Here is a 17,679-nt window from a genome sequence, read left to right on the forward strand (position 1 = left end):
CACCAGTGCCACTGCACACTATTACTGGCATCCGTGTATTTCTTTTCTGTGTGGGGGAGAGAAGAATAGGAAAAATTGCTCATTGAAGAAACCTGAAAAGCACAGAAAATCAGGAAGATGATTCACCCAGTAATGGATAATCATCGTTAAAACACTGGTGTATTTCCTTCAAGCAGTTTACTGAGGCTCGTTTCTCAAACATGATTGGAACCAGGATGGTAAACAGCTTTCATTCCTATTATCCTCCTTCTGCATGATTACCGGTGGTATTTTTGCTATGCCGTGAAAGATTTTTTGAAAATAATTTTCCTATAGATGAAATTCCATCAGGCGAATGTACCCTCATTTACTAAAGCAGACATCTGGCATTCGACATGAAGATGTTTTGGCTTTTGCACTATTATAAATAACAAAGCCGCCAGTGTGCTGGTGTGCAGGGCTTCGGACTTGTTCCGTATCTTTCTATTCCGGGTGCACACTGCTGGTTTATTTCCCAGAAGGCTGTGGCAGGTTATTCTGTAACATGGCCACGGGAAATGCCTTTTGTGGCACCTTTATTACTATTCATGTTAAAAATTCTGTGCCAGCGATACAATATGCTTCTTTATGTTTCTTTTCCTATTAGTGGTGCTGAATACTTTTCATTTATTCATTATGCACTTGAATTCTTTCCATGAATTATTATTTCTCCTGGACTATTTCAAATCTAATTCTTTGGGCTAAGCCAAACAGACTTCGATTTTTTTTTCAGGCTTTTGAATAAAATCATAGCGTAAGGAAAAGTTTATTTTTGGCAACTAATTTCCTAGATGCTTATGTCACGCAGATCCTAAGGAACAGTTTCCTTCTGCCCTTCGATGCGTGCACCCCCCCACTTCTCAGCATCCTCACATCTCCTGGAGATGGAGGAGGTGGAAGGTTGGCTGGTGGTAATGTCAGGTTCGGGGGCCATAGATTCGGAGTTTGGCAGAACTTTAAAGGTTTCTTGGCGTTGCTGAGTTGATACTTTACGTGCCCACAACGGAGCCATAAATTACAGTGGGAAAGCACAGCCACACGGCTGCGTGTCCCTTTGGTTAGCAGCGTGACCTTGGACAAGCTGCCTCTCTGAGCCTCGTTTGGTTTAAATCATTGAGTCACATTACCTTTCACTGTCTCTTATTAACTTCCTCTTCCGTCTCCATGGTCCCTCTGTAAAAACTTTTCATCTTTAGCACGTATTAAATGACCTTTTGGTCCTGTGGGTTATTTCTGCTGGGCTCTGAAATACTGAAAACAGCCCAGTGACCACACCCTTACTTACTTTACAGGCTTTAGAAATCTAGGGACCACGGTAACTAGAAGTCAGTAAGAGATGAGCTATTGTTTTCCAGTTGCCTTTACATCGGGTGTTGAATCTTATATTTGAAGTAACGTTTGAGGGAGGCAGGGCAGGTGTCATTTCCAGCCTCACGGAAGAGACTCTTGGAGCACTGGGGTCATAGAGAGCTTTGGGACAAGGCTGGCCCCTACTTGGTGCTCCTTCCTGCGCTGAGCAGGTGCTCTGTCAACTTCTTCCGCGATATTATGGAACCAGAATCACCCCAACCTGTGCCCAGCCCTGGCAAGCCTTCCACAAGGGGTGGCCCATGGTTCTCACCTGTCCCCTCGCCCTCAGGTACGTGGTCATCTCCCGGGAGGAGAGGGAGCAGAACCTACTGGCCTTCCAGCACAGCGAGCGCATCTACTTCCGAGCCTGCAGGGACATCCGGCCCGGGGAGAGGCTGCGGGTCTGGTACAGCGAGGACTACATGAAGCGCCTGCATAGCATGTCCCAGGAAACCATCCACCGCAATCTGGCTAGAGGTGAGTGCGCAAGCGCCTGGAGACCACGCCCACAACGATGCCACGCCCACCCAGAGAGGTCACACTCCACCATAGGCCACCTCTGCCAGGGCCACGCCCACTCCAGAAGTTCCACCTCTCTAGTGAGGCCACGCCCACCAGGAATACTACACCCACAAACGCCATGGAGGCCACGCCCACTCCTAGGTTGGCCAGGATCCCTCCTCTGGGAGCTTCCTAAGGGAAGCCAAGGGGAAATACCATTGCTCAGGACATAGGGTTAGACATAGGGTGATTCAGGGAACATATGAGCCACACCTGAATAGCTACGGCCAGGCAGTGACCAGCAGTGACCAACTCTGGGTATTCTTCCCGTGAGACAGTCCTACCTCGCGCCTTCGGAGTGCTGGGAAGAGAGACGAGCCTCCACAACCACTCGAATAAGTTGAATCAACACCGATCCTGACCCTCAGTTCTGATTGACGAACACACATTACAAACTGCGGCTGCCTCGATAATCCTAGCACCCTTCAACGACATTTACTTCCTGTGTTCGGATCGGGGTTTCTCAGTGCTCCTGTATGACAGTCACATACAGTATCTGCCTGTAGGTGTGCTTGGGGGATTCAGCGGAGGCAAGTTCCACAAGACGTTCCACATCTACAGCAATGCCTGCCTTGACCACTGGAAGTCCCCGGTTGTAAATTGTTAATACTCATGAGCCCATGTAGTTTATTAGCCCCATTTCACAGATGGGTAAGCTGAGAATTAATAAATACAGTGACTTACCCAGGGTTAGGGCTAGGAAGATGGGGCTAGGTTTCTAACTTGGATTTAAATTCTATCTTGCCATGACCTTCCAGACAAAACCAGTCTGTTCCCTGCTTCCTCCTGGCCTCACTGGTGGTCCTAATAGTATGATGTGAAAGTACAGTCCCTTTTGGAGGGGTCTGGGAGGGGGTGAAAGATGACAGGAGGTGTGGGTTGGGCTTCCATCCAGGTTCCATTTGAATGAGTCCTTTGCAAGTGGTTGAAAATACACCCCAGCTCCAAGCCCCTATCTCTTCACTCCATCCTCAGCCTGGCCAAGTAACCAAGTCCACATCCTTCTGTTCAAGGGAGCTCTCTTTGCACAAAGGCCACATATGCAAATGCCCAGAGTCTACCTGCTCCCAGAACCCAGCCTATGCCCAAGTCCCAAAATGCTGTGTTCCCAACCAACCTACTTCATGCCAGTGAGTCTTCATTTGGAAAATGAGCGGAGAAGAAGAGAAATGAGTGGTGGTGACTCATTGAAATCAAACTATTTTGAAGGACAAACCACAACAAAGTAAGCTGTTGAGTGTGCAGCTGCTGCCTGGCTTGGTAAAAGGTATCTGGTGACCGGTGGGAGACGCAGTAGGCAGAGAGCATCTCTTGTCTTCTTTGGGTGTGGAGGTGGGGCACATGCTGGTCTCCCTTGGGAAGCTGTGCTTCCATGATGAAGCTGTTGTTCCCATTTGACCTGTAGAGATGCCTCTAAAAATGTCTGAGACATGGTAGGTGCACGGAAAATCCTTATTGTGTGGATAAAAGAGAGAAGTGGATGAAGACAGCTGATAAGTTTCCAAAAGAACCGAACCATCGGAAGAAAAGAAAACCAGCAGAAGTCGTACCCAAGGACGCAGGTTCCAGCCCTTGGCCGTAATCTTCTTGAATCCCTCTGGACCCTCATGATCCTTTGTTCCCCTTAGTGTCTTCTTTTGAACCCCTCAAGCTGCGTCATGCTCAGAGAGCCCTGGGGCCCGGGGGACCACTTTGAGAAGGAGTGGCTTTCCAGGAGTGGTGGCTCAAAGGAGACATGTAAACACACAGGGAGGGTGTGTTCGGAGATGTGTGAAGACGCGGGTGGAAGCAGTGTGTGTCCCTGGCCAGGCTGAGCAGTAGGAAGCAGGCAGGAAATTGAAAGCCACCACAAGACAGTCATGGAGCCGTGTGGCTTTTCCGTGTGTTTCTTGTAGCCTGAGCTTTAGCAGATTCTGGGTACTTTGGGTGGCATCGTAGATGGCATGCTAACCTCTGTGCTCAGTCACTTAAGGGGGTGTCTTTGTAATTGGAAGCTGGGGCCTGAACAGGTTATTAATCCTTATTAAGGAGCAATGTGGTTTGGAGCCCGGCATTACTTCCTGAAAGCGGGTATAAATCATTGCGCTGTGGTTGTCTTTAAAGAATAAGGTGCATCTCCTGCTTGTATTCAGTATTCTCGCGTTATTTGATCTATTTTGAGTCATTGATTTCCTTGGAGGTTTTTGTTTTGCATTGTTCCCCCGCCCCCTATAGTTCATAGAGGCTTTGCAATCAAATTCATAGAGCTGAAAAGTTATTTGTCCTCTCGGACATTTTTCATGGAAGCCTTAAGTGTGAAAAGGTCTCCTGTTCATGTGGTGTGGATGACTTGGTCCTTGAGAAGAGAGCTGAGGAGTCCCCGGTCTCACACCCTGGAGCTCCAAACATCCTTGGCTCTTTGCTGCCTGACTGGCCAGGAGAATGTGGAAGAGTAACTGTTGATTTTCAGAGATTTGGAAATGAGCAAGCAGCTTACCTGATCTGTATGACAAATATGTTGCATTTTTTATAGATTTCCTTCATCTCTCTCTGTTCTGTAGCTCAGTTGCTACAAAAATACAGGCTGGGCCACCGCAGTCCTAAAGCCTGTGGAAGGAAATTGTTCCTTAAGTTCAGGTGAGGACAGAAAAGGGGCATCTTATGGAACCGGAATCTTATGAACAGGTTAGACTGTTACCTGCTGGAAACCTGGAGTTGGACCTGGAGCAGCACCTGGCACCCCATGCCAGCTGTGGGCAGTCAACCCTGGGCATCTGAAGTGCTCGTGGGGTCTCTTAGCCCTTACTCAGGGCTGTCAGCAGATCCAGGGAGCTGAAGCCCAGCCACAATACACATTCAGGTCAGGTCACATCACTCAAGACACCTGCTCTAGGAGACCGTTCAGATCTCCCAGCCCCCGCAGATGGCTGTCAGAATCTACAGGCTGCGGACCCAGCCCTGCTTCCTTAGCATCCCTCCCTCTGTGTGTATGAACCCTGTGCAGCAGTCTATGCTACACCGCCCTGTTTATAAGAGCCAGCTAAACACATGTATTACTGGGGAGCCCACTGGGGCTTGTGGATTAATTCACAGTAATGAAAAGCCAACTGAGCCAGACACAGCAGGGCACACCTGTAATCCCAGCTCCTTGGGAGGCTGAGGCAGAGGGACCACATGTTCAAGGTCAGCCTGGGCAACTTAGTGAAACTCTGTCTAAAAAAAAAAAAAAAAAGAATTCACATGATAGAGAAATATAGAAAAAGACCCCTTTGTCAGGAAAAGCAATACAGGGATCTTTGGGCACTGCAGGGATGTTTGGAGTCGTTGTGGCCACGGTGTCTTTTGTCTCTTTGGAGGCTTTCCTTTAGCTGCGGTTGTGTCTCTGCCTCTCCTCTGTCTCCAGCATCCATCATCACTGTGAGCCGCAGGATTCCCGATCACATATTCTCACGTATTCCCAGGCTTCCGATTGCCAGGAGAATTGGACTCTTCCCTAAGCGGGCTGTCTCCGAGCAGCCAGGTGGAGTGGGGCTGCTGATGTTCCCCGTGTACCTTTTACCAAGACCAAGCAGCATCTTCTCATCGCTGAGGCTGGAGGGGCAGCCTCCTCCGAGGTGTGGAATCCACTACATTTGTCCGTTATTTGATCTGCTTTGAATCACTGATTTCCTTGGGATGTTGCCATCTACCCTGTCTGGATAGAATATTGGCTTCTAGGATGGCACGTAGGTGGCACAATCCTTGAAAGAATGTGCAGTCGCCCTCCCCTGTAGACTTTGCTCAACTTGTAAGTGCAGTTTCCAGGGAGCAGGCTTCTTCTGATCTGTCCTTTCCTAAGAACTCTTTCTGCCCTCCGGGTCCTATGACTAGCTCCCCCAATCCTCCATCTGGTCTACCTCTCCATATTTTTCACACCCATCCCAGAAGGCCAGAGCTCTGTTTTCTGTCGGTGTCTCCTTTGGGGGCTTTTCCCCATGTCCTTACACCCTGGTTTTCCTTCCTAGGCGAGAAGAGGCTGCCGAGGGAGAAGTCTGAGCAGGCTCTGGATAACCCAGAAGACCTGAGGGGTCCCATTCATCTTCCCGTGTTGAGACAGGGCAAAAGTCCCTACAAGCGTGGCTTTGACGAGGGGGATGTGCATCCCCAGACCAAGAAGAAGAAAATCGACCTCATTTTCAAGGATGTGCTGGAGGCCTCCCTGGAATCGGCGAAGGTGGAAGCCCACCAGCTGGCCCTGAGCACCTCGCTGGTCATCCGGAAAGTCCCCAAGTACCAGGACGACACCTACGGCCGGTGTGCAGCCACCATGACCCACGGTGTGCAGACCGTCAGCCGGACCCAGGGGGAAGGGGACTGGAAGACCCCCCAAGGGCTTGCCAAGGAGCCGGGCCCCTTGGAGGATGAGGATGAGGAGCCGGCACCCTTCAAGGCCGACAGCCCCGCCGAGGCCTCGCTGGCTTCCGACCCTCATGAGCTCCCCACCACCTCCTTTTGCCCTAACTGTATTCGCCTAAAGAAGAAGGTCCGAGAACTCCAGGCAGAACTAGACATGCTTAAGTCTGGGAAGCTTCCTGAGCCCCCCGTTTTGCCACCACAGGTACTGGAACTCCCAGAGTTCTCGGACCCCGCAGGTAAGTTGGTCTGGATGAGAGTTTTGTAGAGGGACGAGAGCGCAGCGGTCTGTATGGAGGGTGGCCTACAGCTCCGTGTTGGCGCCACCTGCCGGCAGGCCTGAGGAGCGCGGTGCGCAACTGGCCACCTCCGTGGGTGGGAGCCGGTGGGAGCCAGCGTCCCCCAGTGCCAGGGGTAGGCCTGCTTGCAGCCCTGGTGGATGCTTTGCGTGTCGCCCTTGTATCCTCCTTGTCAATAAAGGAAGTTCCGCTGCAGGAGGGGTGTGTGCTGTGTTCTTGACCCGTTGCCTTTCTCTGGTGGTCTGGCTGGTGCCTTTTTCCAAAGCCCGTGCCCTGTATCCCCAGGCCCAAGGAGGGTGTCCTTCTGGGAGGTTCTCATGACTCCCCTGAGTCAAGGAACACAGCCTCCTTCCTCTCTTCCAGAATCTGTTCTGCCCCAGGCGATCCTAGTCCCCCAACGTGGCGCCCAAGGGGTGTAGGGCACACCCCTTAGTTCAGGATGGGAGGGGGTGCAGATCTTCAAAGCATGCATCTGAAGGAAGCTACATTTTGGCCCTGAAGTCCCTCGGAGGCCCCTCTGGGCTGCCTTCAGTCCAGCCTGCCTCCCCCGTAACCAAATCAGTGGGGAGCGTAGGAGTCCCAGGCTTCCAGGCATGGCTAGAGATGTGTGGTGGGTGTGCCTTCTCCCCTGCACCAGACCTTCTCTCCCAGTTCATGCTGTCTGGTCGATAGGGGTCACTGAGTCCCTCCAGCACCCACAAGTGGCAGGTGAGGGCAGGCAGCCTGGAGTGTGGGGTCGGGATGAGGGGTCTGCGGGCCACCACGGATAATCCACAAAGAGGAAGAGTCATTCATGGAGAGCAAGACTGCTTAGAAATAAATTCTAGGCTAGGATTCCATCCATCACAGGCCGTACAGAACTTGGGTTTTTACAGTGCGACATCCTCCCGGGCAGCATTTGCTGTTCATTTCGGGAAAATCTGTTTTCCTTGCCTGGTATCAATGTTTCTTTCCTGTTTGTTTTGTAGCCTCGGAGAGCATGGTGTCCGGCCCCGCTATCATGGAAGATGATGACCAGGAGGTGGATTCAGCAGATGAGTCTGTTTCCAACGATATCATGACCTCGACTGACGAGCCCTCCAAGATGTCCTCAGCCACCGGACGACGGATCCGGCGCTTCAAGCAGGAATGGCTGAAGAAGTTCTGGTTCCTTCGGTACTCACCCACCCTCAACGAAATGTGGTGCCACGTCTGCCGCCAGTACACGGTGCAGTCATCACGTACCTCGGCCTTCATCATCGGCTCCAAGCAGTTTAAAATCCACACCATCAAACTGCACAGCCAAAGCAACCTGCACAAGAAGTGCCTGCAGCTCTACAAGCTGCGCATGCACCCCGAGAAGACGGAGGAGATGTGCCGGAACATGACCCTGCTCTTCAACACCGCCTACCACCTGGCCCTCGAGGGCAGGCCCTACCTGGACTTCCGGCCGCTGGCCGAGCTGCTGCGCAAGTGCGAGCTCAAGGTGGTGGACCAGTACATGAACGAGGGGGACTGCCAGATCCTCATCCATCACATCGCCCGCGCGCTGCGGGAGGACCTGGTGGAGCGTATCCGACAGTCGCCTTATCTCAGTATCATCCTGGATGGCCAGAGTGACGACCTGTTGGCTGACACAGTGGCTGTCTATGTCCAGTACACCAGCAGCGATGGGCCTCCGGCTACCGAGTTCCTGTCCCTGCAGGAACTCGGTTTCTCCAGCACGGAAAGCTATCTCCAGGCGCTGGACCGAGCCTTTTCAGGCTTGGGCATCCGGTTACAGGATGAGAAGCCAACTGTCGGCTTGGGTGTGGATGGGGCCAACATCACGGCCAGCCTGCGTGCCAGCATGTTCATGACCATCCGCAAGACGCTGCCCTGGCTGCTGTGCCTGCCCTTCATGGTGCACCGGCCCCACCTGGAGATCCTAGATGCCATCAGTGGGAAGGAGCTTCCCTGCTTGGAGGAGCTGGAGAACAACCTGAAGCAGCTGCTTAGCTTCTACCGATACTCGCCACGTCTCATGTGCGAGCTCCGCACCACCGCCTCCACGCTCTGCGAGGAGACCGAGTTCCTGGGCGACATCCGCGCTGTGAGGTGGATCATCGGCGAGCAGAACGTCCTCAACGCTCTCATCAAGGACTACCTGGAAGTAGTGGCCCACCTCAAGGACGTCAGCAGCCAGACGCAGCGGGCGGACGCCTCGGCCATCGCCCTGGCCCTGCTGCAGTTTCTCCTGGACTACCAGTCCATCAAGCTGATCTACTTCCTGCTGGACGTGATCGCTGTGCTGTCACGCCTGGCCTACATTTTCCAGGGCGAGTATCTTCTAGTGTCCCAGGTGGACGACAAGATCGAGGAGGCCATCCAGGAGATCAGCCGGCTGGCCGATTCCCCGGGTGAGTACCTGCAGGAATTCGAGGAGAACTTCCGGGAGAGCTTCAATGGAATCGCCATGAAGAACCTCAGGGTGGCAGAAGCCAAGTTCCAGTCCATCAGGGAGAAGATCTGCCAGAAGACCCAGGTCATCCTGGCGCAGAGGTTTGACTCCCGGAGCCGGATCTTCGTGAAGGCCTGCCAGGTGTTTGACCTGGCCACCTGGCCCAGGAGCAGCGAGGAGCTGGTGAGCTACGGCAAGGAGGACATGGTGCAGATATTTGACCACCTGGAAGCCATCCCTACCTTCTCCCGGGAGGTGTGCCGGGAAGGCCTAGACCCCCGGGGAAGCCTGCTGATGGAGTGGCGGGAGCTCAAGGCCGATTACTACACCAAAAATGGCTTTAAAGACCTGATCGGCCACATTTGCAAATACAAGCAGAGGTTTCCGCTCTTGAACAAGGTCATCCAGGTCCTCAAAGTCCTCCCCACTTCCACCGCCTGCTGCGAGAAAGGCCGTATGGCCCTCCAGCGGGTCCGCAAAAACCACCGCTCCCGTCTCACCCTGGAGCAGCTCAGCGACCTGTTGACAATCGCCGTCAATGGACCCCCGATCGCCAACTTTGATGCCAAGAGAGCCCTGGACAGCTGGTTTGAGGAGAAGTCTGGTAACAGTTATACTTTGTCGGCTGAGGTCCTCAGCAGGATGTCAGCCCTGGAACAGAAGCCCATGCTGCAGACCGTGGACCACAGGGCCATGTTCTACCCGGACATGTAGGAAACCCGCACTGCAGAGTTCGCTAAGCTGTTGAATATTTTTTTAATCTATACTCATAAGCTTTGATATATTATATAAATATATATTATATTATATTATTATTATTATATATATATATATATAAAAACTCACACTGAAAATTTTTAAAAACCAAGGTGACACATCCACCGGAAGCCACTGGGAGCTTTCAGAAGAGAATAATGTCAGACACTGACTCTTGATTACCCTTGGCAGCTGCAGTCCACATGGCGACTCATTTCCACAAACAGAAGCGTGTGCCGGGGCCGCGCGGGTCCCCCACCAGTCAGCCAATGGCATAAGCTAACATGACGGGTCTCTGTCATCGCCTTTAGGTAGTATGTTTTGTTTCTGGTTTCCTTTGGGGGTTCGGGGGCTTTGGGTTGGGTTCGGGTTTTGGTTCTCGCCTTGGTTATTTCCATAGGGTTTCACGGTGGGGCCTTCTTGGCCTCTCGTGGACGCGTGGTCGGATCTTTGGTTTCCACAGGGCAGGATGTGTCCCTGGGTTAGGGTGTTGGATCTTCCTTCCTCCCTCTGACTTTAGCTCCAGAGTTCTCTTTGTTTCCTGATGAGGGCTCCTTCACTGTCCTACAGATAAAAGCGGCGGTCAAACTGTGAACCCATGTCCCCTTCCCTCTGCCACCGCCCCTTCCCTGGGCATTGCATCCCTCCTCGCAGACCCCTGGACACTAACGGTGTTACCCATTTTACTGCAAGCAAAACTGCCTTTCACCGTAGCCTGAAACCTGGGGGGAGGGAGAAGGGATGAGGCTGTTCCGAATTCCTGTTTATCCTTGGTGGAGGGCAAAAACAATAGGATTCCATTCACACCCAGGGCTGCGGGTGAGAGACAGAGCCAGAAATCCAGACCCCAGCAGGGCAGCGATTTTTGGCTAAAAACAAGTTAAATGAAAAAGTATATATTCAATGTCCATGCATTATTTATATTCTGTCTTTATAATCCTATAATGTGTTGAGAGTATTTTGTTTTCCTTTAATAATCAAGAAGCACCTGCTGTATGGTTCGGGGCTGGAGCCGTCAGTGTAAGGTGTGTCCGGGGTTATGCACGACCCAAGTGAGAGTCCCCAACATGCTCTACAGCTCGGCGAGAAGGCTGTGGGGGACTGCACAACGTTTCTGTGCCTGTGAGCTCTTCCTTTTCTGAACAGGGTAGAGAGAACAGGAAATAAGACGGGGCTCTCACGGCGTCAGACTGCATACACACGCACGCGTGCGCCTGTGCGCTCCCACACACACACCCACACACACACACCCATGATATAAGCTTTATATGGCCACTTGCCTACTCCCTGGGGCAAGCAGTGGTTTAAGCTAGAGGAGTCTGATCAGTGCTCTTTCGTTCATTCAACTACCAGTATACCTCGCAAGGGAGTTTTCAGAAATGTGCGTAAGCTGTTCAAAACTTGTGTTCCTCTTCTGCCATCCGATCTGTGCACAGTTTATCTGCAGAGCTCCTGTGACTCGGAGGCACAGGTCGTCCTTGGGGAAGGGAGGGAGATGGGCTTGGCCGTCCGTGGTCAGTTCCCCGGGGAGCCGCGGGAGCCTCCTTCCTCCTTGGTTTATCTTGTCCCTGCCACTGTTCACAACCACAGTGGGAACGTCATCAACACTGAACATTTGCTGTCCCTCCCTGGTCCTGCCAGTCCCTGTGTCCCTCACAGCTCCTCCCCTCGCCCCCATGGTCGTGGTGCTAAGGTAACTTTAGAATCATTGCTGCTAGTCAATAGCTTTTCATTATATAAATATATTATATATATTATATATTATTTTTTTGAAATGTTTTTGTTTTTCAACGGTGATGTAGCATGTCAAACAAACAAACAACAGAAATCCTGGGGTTCTCAACTGTCCTACTGCCAGGCCTCATATGCTGCCTTCTTCAACAAATCAATGCACCCTTACCGGTGAGCCTCATCCCCCACTTCCCAAGTCACACACATCCTTCCACACCCTCCTGCAAGAGCTGGAGGGTTAGCAGGGACTCCTAAGGAGAGCCCCAGCCTGACGCTCCTGGCCGATGCTCTGATGACCCCAGTCTCGCTGAGTCGGGGTCAGGTGGGAAGCCGTGGCAAAGCACAAGGGCCCCATCTCCCAGCTCCAGCCTCCCATCGCTTTGCACACACAGACCACAGTCTTGGGGTTTCCCCGAGCCCGGGGTGGGCAGAGGGCAGGGGAAGCCGGCGAGGCAGGCCTCGGTGTGGGGCAGGCACGATCAGTCGGGGCCCCTTCTTCTCGCCAATGATTGCCTTACACCTCCTCTTCCCCTCCCAGCCTCCCTGCCCTCTGCTTGGGGACCCTCTTTGGGGAGAAGGGGTTGGGCCCAGACCACTCACATGAAGCCAGGAGAGAACCAGTGTCTGAGAACAAGTCCGGGCTGTGACTGTTCCCTCCCAGGGGACCAAGGCCAAACTGAGCTCAGGCCTCCCACAAGAGCCCATGCCTGGCCTACCTTGCAGCTCTTGGGGATGGGGACCTCCACCACCCCCCACCACAGTCCCCAGGCCTCGGAGGAGTGGAGCCCTCAGGGGTATTAAGTTTGGCAAGGGCCTCTAAAGCTCTAGGTGCTCATGGCTCCTCTAGATTCGGCCAGGCCTGGGCTTCGGCATATGCTCTGTAGGTCACTTTGTCTCGGGACATAGGGTAACTGGGGACCATAAGGGTGACAAGCCACTGCGGTTTTCACAGGGATTTTTCTCAGCCCACAGACTCCCTGGGAGGTCCAGAAGCTCTGTCCTGTGAATTACGGTTTCTATGACTCCTTGTTCCTGTCCTAGGCAATTTTCTCTCTCTTTCTTGTCCTGAAAAAGGGCTTAGTTGATGGGGCTCTTGGAATCTGGCCAGGGAGCCCTGTGTGGAACTAGCCTGATACCTTGGATACATGGAACGATTGTGGCCAGGCAGCCTGTGTACCCCAAATTCGGTTCCGTTGGATGGATGCAGCCCTTTGACTGAGCCCCTGGCTTGAGAGTGAACCCCATAGATTGGAAGGAGATGTGTCTTAGGGCTGAGGCTTGTCCTCGCTCAGCTGGCTGATTAGGGACTGTCCTGGCTCATGGAAAGGTGAGAAGTGAATCAAGTTCGAGGCCCAGGTTTGTGGCCAGTTGTGCTGATCAGCTGTGTTGCAGAGCGTAGAGACCAGATGCCCGCTGATAAGAATCACCTGCTCCTCCCGAATCGAGGAACAGTAAGATCCTCTACCCTCAGGTCTCGTCTCTGCAGCTCTGGCTGGGTTTGAGTCCTCAAGTTCTCTCTGCCTGTCATGTAAGACAGAGCACTGGGGCATCTGAGACGGTAGCCTTTTCTTCTTCTATTTTAATGACTGTCTGTGACATCCTGTGATACTGGGCAAGTCCCATCTTCTCCCATCCTCCCTTGGAATGAGGGTGAGACAGAGCTCCAGGACCCCCAGATGGCCCAGTTCGGGGCTGGGCCTTGGGGCCTATGGCACTGGGGCTGGGGTGGGCGTGGGGACCCCGTCCTCTACCTCCGCTGCGTGTTTCCAGGTCAAGTTGTCAGGCCGAGCTCCTCCCCTGGACTCATCTATGCCAGCCCTTTAATTTGGGGAAAGGACTTTGTAATGACTTACGGCATTGTTGGAATATGTTTTCCATTTACCGGAGGTGAGGCCAAGAAAGAGGCAAAAGGGAAATGCATGTGAAGGCTGAGCACAGTAGCACAGGGTGACACGGGCCACAGGCCCAGCCCAGCTGGCACCCACATTAGCGGCCCACCTGGAGCCCAGTGGCTTAGAACAGACCTTCTGTCCTGTGGACTTCACCTTCCAGTTTTCCTCCTACTGACTCAGGAACAGCCATTCCGTGTGCAGGTCTGCTTTTGGCTTAGGGCCTGGGCTTATTTCCAAGGAGAAGTTGTACTTTTTCTTGGTCCATGCATCCTGTTTTGGCAGAAGGCTCCAGTCACGCTGGTTCGTGTGCACGCCCCTGGGTCTCTAGCCAGGCTGGGCTGAGATGGTGGAAGCAGTCAGGCCGGGCATCAGGAGGGCAAGAGAAAGGGCGTGCAGAGAGCAGCTGAGCTAGGAGAGCCCATCGGGAACACCATGCTGGATCCTAGCCTGTGCTCCTCCGCTCCTCAGGAAGAAGGAATGGAGATGCCCAAGGTGCCTCTCCTGCTTGGAGGGTGGCCCTCCCCTTGCCCTCTCTGGGTCCTGGTGCTTTTGCCCAGTGCTTGGAGCTGTGATTCTTGGAGATGGTCTTTGCAAGTTAGCTGGAAGGAGAAAAGGTGCCATTTTGGGAGGAAAATGGTACGGCCCTTCTCTTCCATCCATCCCCTCCCCTGTCCCTTCAAGTGGTATGGCCCTGGAAATACCTATGCAATCCGGTCTCTCTGGGAGACCTGCATGGAAACAGGGGTGTGTGCAGTGTACAATTGCTGACCTACAGCATCTAGATTGTATATATGGACATATCCAGTACGGCTACACACAGAAGAAGAGATTAAATCACGTCTATATCTATAAATAATATCCTATATATTTATACATTTCTATGTTTTAAATAGATATAAAAAATAGAAGTCTATAGAGCTGGAGGAGTAGTGGGAGGGTGGCCTGTCGCTGTCGTGGGAGGGAAGGAGGCCGGGCTTCGGGGTGGGGAAGATGGGGAACAGCAGTTCGATGGCTCTGGGGGCCCTCGAGCCCCAGCTGCGCCCCGGCCCTCCTCATGCACTTTCTCTCCTTTCCCGTGCTTAGTCTGAGGTTGGAAGGAGATACTCCCTGACTTACCTCCCCCCACCACAAGCCGACGCCTCCGTGGTCACTGTTGCTTGGCAGAAGGGCGTGGTCTCTGGAGGGTCCACTGCACAAACCCCCAGTCCCCTCTCCCTCCAAGACTAAGCAGCGTCGCTGGCAATAGGAAAGATGCACTTGGTTTTTTTCTAGGTGGTCCAGAATGATGCCCCCTCCCTGTCGGGTGCTTCTGCCGCCCCCTAGAGGCCAAGCCTCTGAACGACAGCCGTCCTGGCCCCCCTCGCCTGCTCAACCACTGTCTGCCAGGGCTGCCCAGATGGACAGAGCAGCGCTGCTCGCCACCCAGAGGCTTTCTGGCCAGGGCAGGGGCATCTGCTCACAGGGAGGGTAGGGAGAGACAGATCCGCACACTCATAGTTCAGTGGTAACTCAGTCTCAGAAACAGGGCTTTGGCCCAGCGCCCTCTGCTGGCTCTACTCAGGACACTGCGACCCCTGCTCCCAGGGGCCCCACCCACTCTGTAACCTGCGGGTTCATGTACACTGTTCTCCTTCCGCGACCAGGCAGAGGCTGAGCCCCGCGCCCAGGCCCATGGACTTCCGTGGGGCGAGACACCGTCCTCAGCCTGTCCCCGGCTCCCACTCTGGGCCCGAAGGGGACATCTGGCAGCCAGAGGGACCCGGGCGCAGCTGGCTGCATCACGACGGAGGGCTCGTGCAGCCCTGACAGGAGCCCGGTGCCCGCGGCTTCAGTTTCCTCTCCGTCCTTTGTCTCCCTAAGGTGGGAAGAGGGCCTGGCCGAGCTGCGGGTGACGGCTCGGAGGGCAGCTGCCTGCGCTGCTCTGGAGAGAGGCCTTGGCCTGTGGGCCCCCAAGGGCACCCGCTCCCCTCCCCGGGCCTCCCGGGGCCCCTGTCTGCTCTTCCTCACCATCCTACCAGCGTACCTCAGTCTCCAACAGACCTGGCCCCTGCCCCGCACCTGGGCACGGGTCTGTTCTGCCGATGCCCATTCCTTGAGCCACAGCTAGCTGCCAGCTGGGTCTGGGAACACCCGCCAGGGTCTGGCTCTAGAGAGCCCAGGCCAGGCCCGAGCCTTCGCCCCATGCAGTGGGTCGGTTTCGGCCAGGGCACGGGCATGCCCAGTAGCAACCCCACAATGCACTGTACCTCAGAGAGAGCTGCCACAGGCATCCAGGGGCCCGGCCTCCGTGCACACGGGGACAGCCGGTGACAGCGCTGCTCACCAGAAGACAAAGGCCGGGCCGCCTGCGGGCACCCCTCAGTCTCCACTTTGTCTCTCCCGAAGAACCAGCAGTCTGATTCTGTCTTTTTCCAGCCCCACATCTCTCTCCTTCTCTCCACCCCCACGCTGCTGACCATTTTCGTTTCAATCACAAAGGAAAAATAAAGTGGGGGTGGGGGGAGATACCTAGGAGTCTATTATCACATACATATTAATATGTTAATACTTTCTTTCTTAAAAAAAAACCTCTCAATGTTATTATTTCGCAGACTTCGCTTTATAGTACCTGTGTGATGGGACCTAGGACACTGGATACAGATAGAGCTATGTTGGTTTATCATATGTACGCAGAAACTTTCCTTTTGTCATATTATCCTTGTAATGTAAGAAGATTGTTAATAAAAGCATTTAAATTTACTCACCGAAGTCAAATCTATTGTCTGCTTGCCTCTCTCCCCTGCCTGTATTCCGGGTGATTTTGAAGGGTTCCCATTGCAGGAGTTCAGGGGGCAGAGTAGAAACCTGCCTGCTCCTAATTTGGAAGGAACTAGAAGAAGCCTCTTTAGGACAATAAATCACTTCCCCCGAGGGGAGCCCACTTCTAGCAGGCAATCTACATGCCTAGCTCACCTGTCAAACTAAAGGAAGTATTTATTTTGGATCAGGGAGGTCCCTCAAAGGCTCAGGTGTGAACGGGTTAGGCTCCAGCAGGTGGCGCTACTGGTAAGTAGTGGATCTCCCGGAAGTGGTGGGTACTCCCGGAAGTGGGACCCAGTTGGAAGAAGTGGGTTCCAGTCACCAGAGACATGCTTTTGAAGTATATATTCTGTCCTGGATCCAATTCTCTCTGTCTCTGTCCCCTTTCTCTTTTCTGGCCATCAGAAGATGAGCAGTTTTTCTTCACCACATGCTTCTGCCATGATGAATTCCCTCATGATAAGCCCAAAGCAATCAGGCCAAGAAACATGCACTGAAACCATGTGCCCAAATAAATCTTTTCTCCCTTTGAGTCGATTTTTCTCAGGTATTTTGTCACAGCAGTGGAATGCTGACTAACAGGGGGTGTGACGAAAGCCATTTTAAATGGTGTATTTCCCCATACATGTTTACCCCGCAGCGTTCTCTTTAAGGCAGTGTACAGAGCCATTGTAGGTAAACAAGCTTGACTCTGTGCACAGGGCTGGACACCGTAAGGATCTTTCCCTCATAGTTTGCCAGTGGCACTGGCCTGAGGTTGGGAAATACATGATGTTTTGCCCAGGTGGTTTTATAAAGGGGATGGGCATAAATCCAATAAAGATACAGACTGTTCTTACTCTTCCCCCTGAGATGCTGAGTCTTCTCCTGCCTGAGCTCTTCCTCCTTAATAGCATCATTTATTTGACATCATCTCTCCCTTCTCACCACCGATGCCTTCTGAGTGTCTGGCAGTTTCCTGCAGTCCAGGAAGTGCCCCCACCCCCACTTAGCACTTAGAAGCTTGCTGTTGGGAAAGCCCCTTGATGGTCCCCATGGAATGTTCTAGTTCTCTGCATCCCAGAAGAGAAGAGGAGGAGGAGCAAAGGGGCTCAGCTATCCACATGGAGCCTGAGCTATTGGACCACTCTCCCCCTCCCACAACCGCCAGGCTACCCAGATTTGACTCACACGTACAAAAGTTTTTGGAATGTGTTGATTTTGTCTCTGGGATTTGAGGGAAGGAAAAATCCCCATCCATACTTGGCTAAAAGCCCCAGAAGTGGGGCTTGGAGGATGTGGTAAGGGTGAACAGTCCATTCCACTCCCTTCCCTCCCACTTAGCCCCTGCTTCTGTTTGCAAGGTTCAAACTACAAGTTGAGTTAGTTCACCCCAGAGGACATCTCAGAGGCCTGGTCAGCTGCCTAAAGACCCAAAGGGCTCCACGTGAAAATTTCTAGAATGATCTTCCCAGAACACAGATCCTATCATGGCATCCTCTCC

The 17,679-nt window shown here is 53.1% G+C and overlaps 1 protein-coding gene across 4 annotated transcripts in view; it reads left to right on the forward strand.

Moving 5' to 3' along the window:
- Positions 1-16,136, forward strand: part of Prdm11 (PR/SET domain 11) — a 74,223-nt gene extending 58,087 nt beyond the window's left edge. For 2 of the 4 annotated variants that reach the window (XM_063227812.1, XM_005001563.4), the window contains exons 6-8: positions 1,658-1,845; positions 5,913-6,539; positions 7,568-16,136. In XM_063227812.1, the coding sequence (XP_063083882.1) occupies positions 1,658-1,845; positions 5,913-6,539; positions 7,568-9,732 (2,980 nt within the window). In that variant the 3' untranslated portion in view covers positions 9,733-16,136. Of the gene's footprint in view, positions 1-1,657; positions 1,846-5,912; positions 6,540-7,567 lie in introns of those variants that run through there. The other 2 variants (XM_063227813.1, XR_010040217.1) reach the window with 2 other exon arrangements.
- The last annotated feature ends 1,543 nt before the right edge of the window (positions 16,137-17,679 follow it).

This window comes from Cavia porcellus, unplaced genomic scaffold (genome assembly GCF_034190915.1).
Source record: "Cavia porcellus strain 051 isolate PalLab524CR breed Dunkin Hartley unplaced genomic scaffold, mCavPor4.1 scaffold_17, whole genome shotgun sequence".
Classification (NCBI taxonomy): Eukaryota; Metazoa; Chordata; class Mammalia; order Rodentia; family Caviidae; genus Cavia; species Cavia porcellus.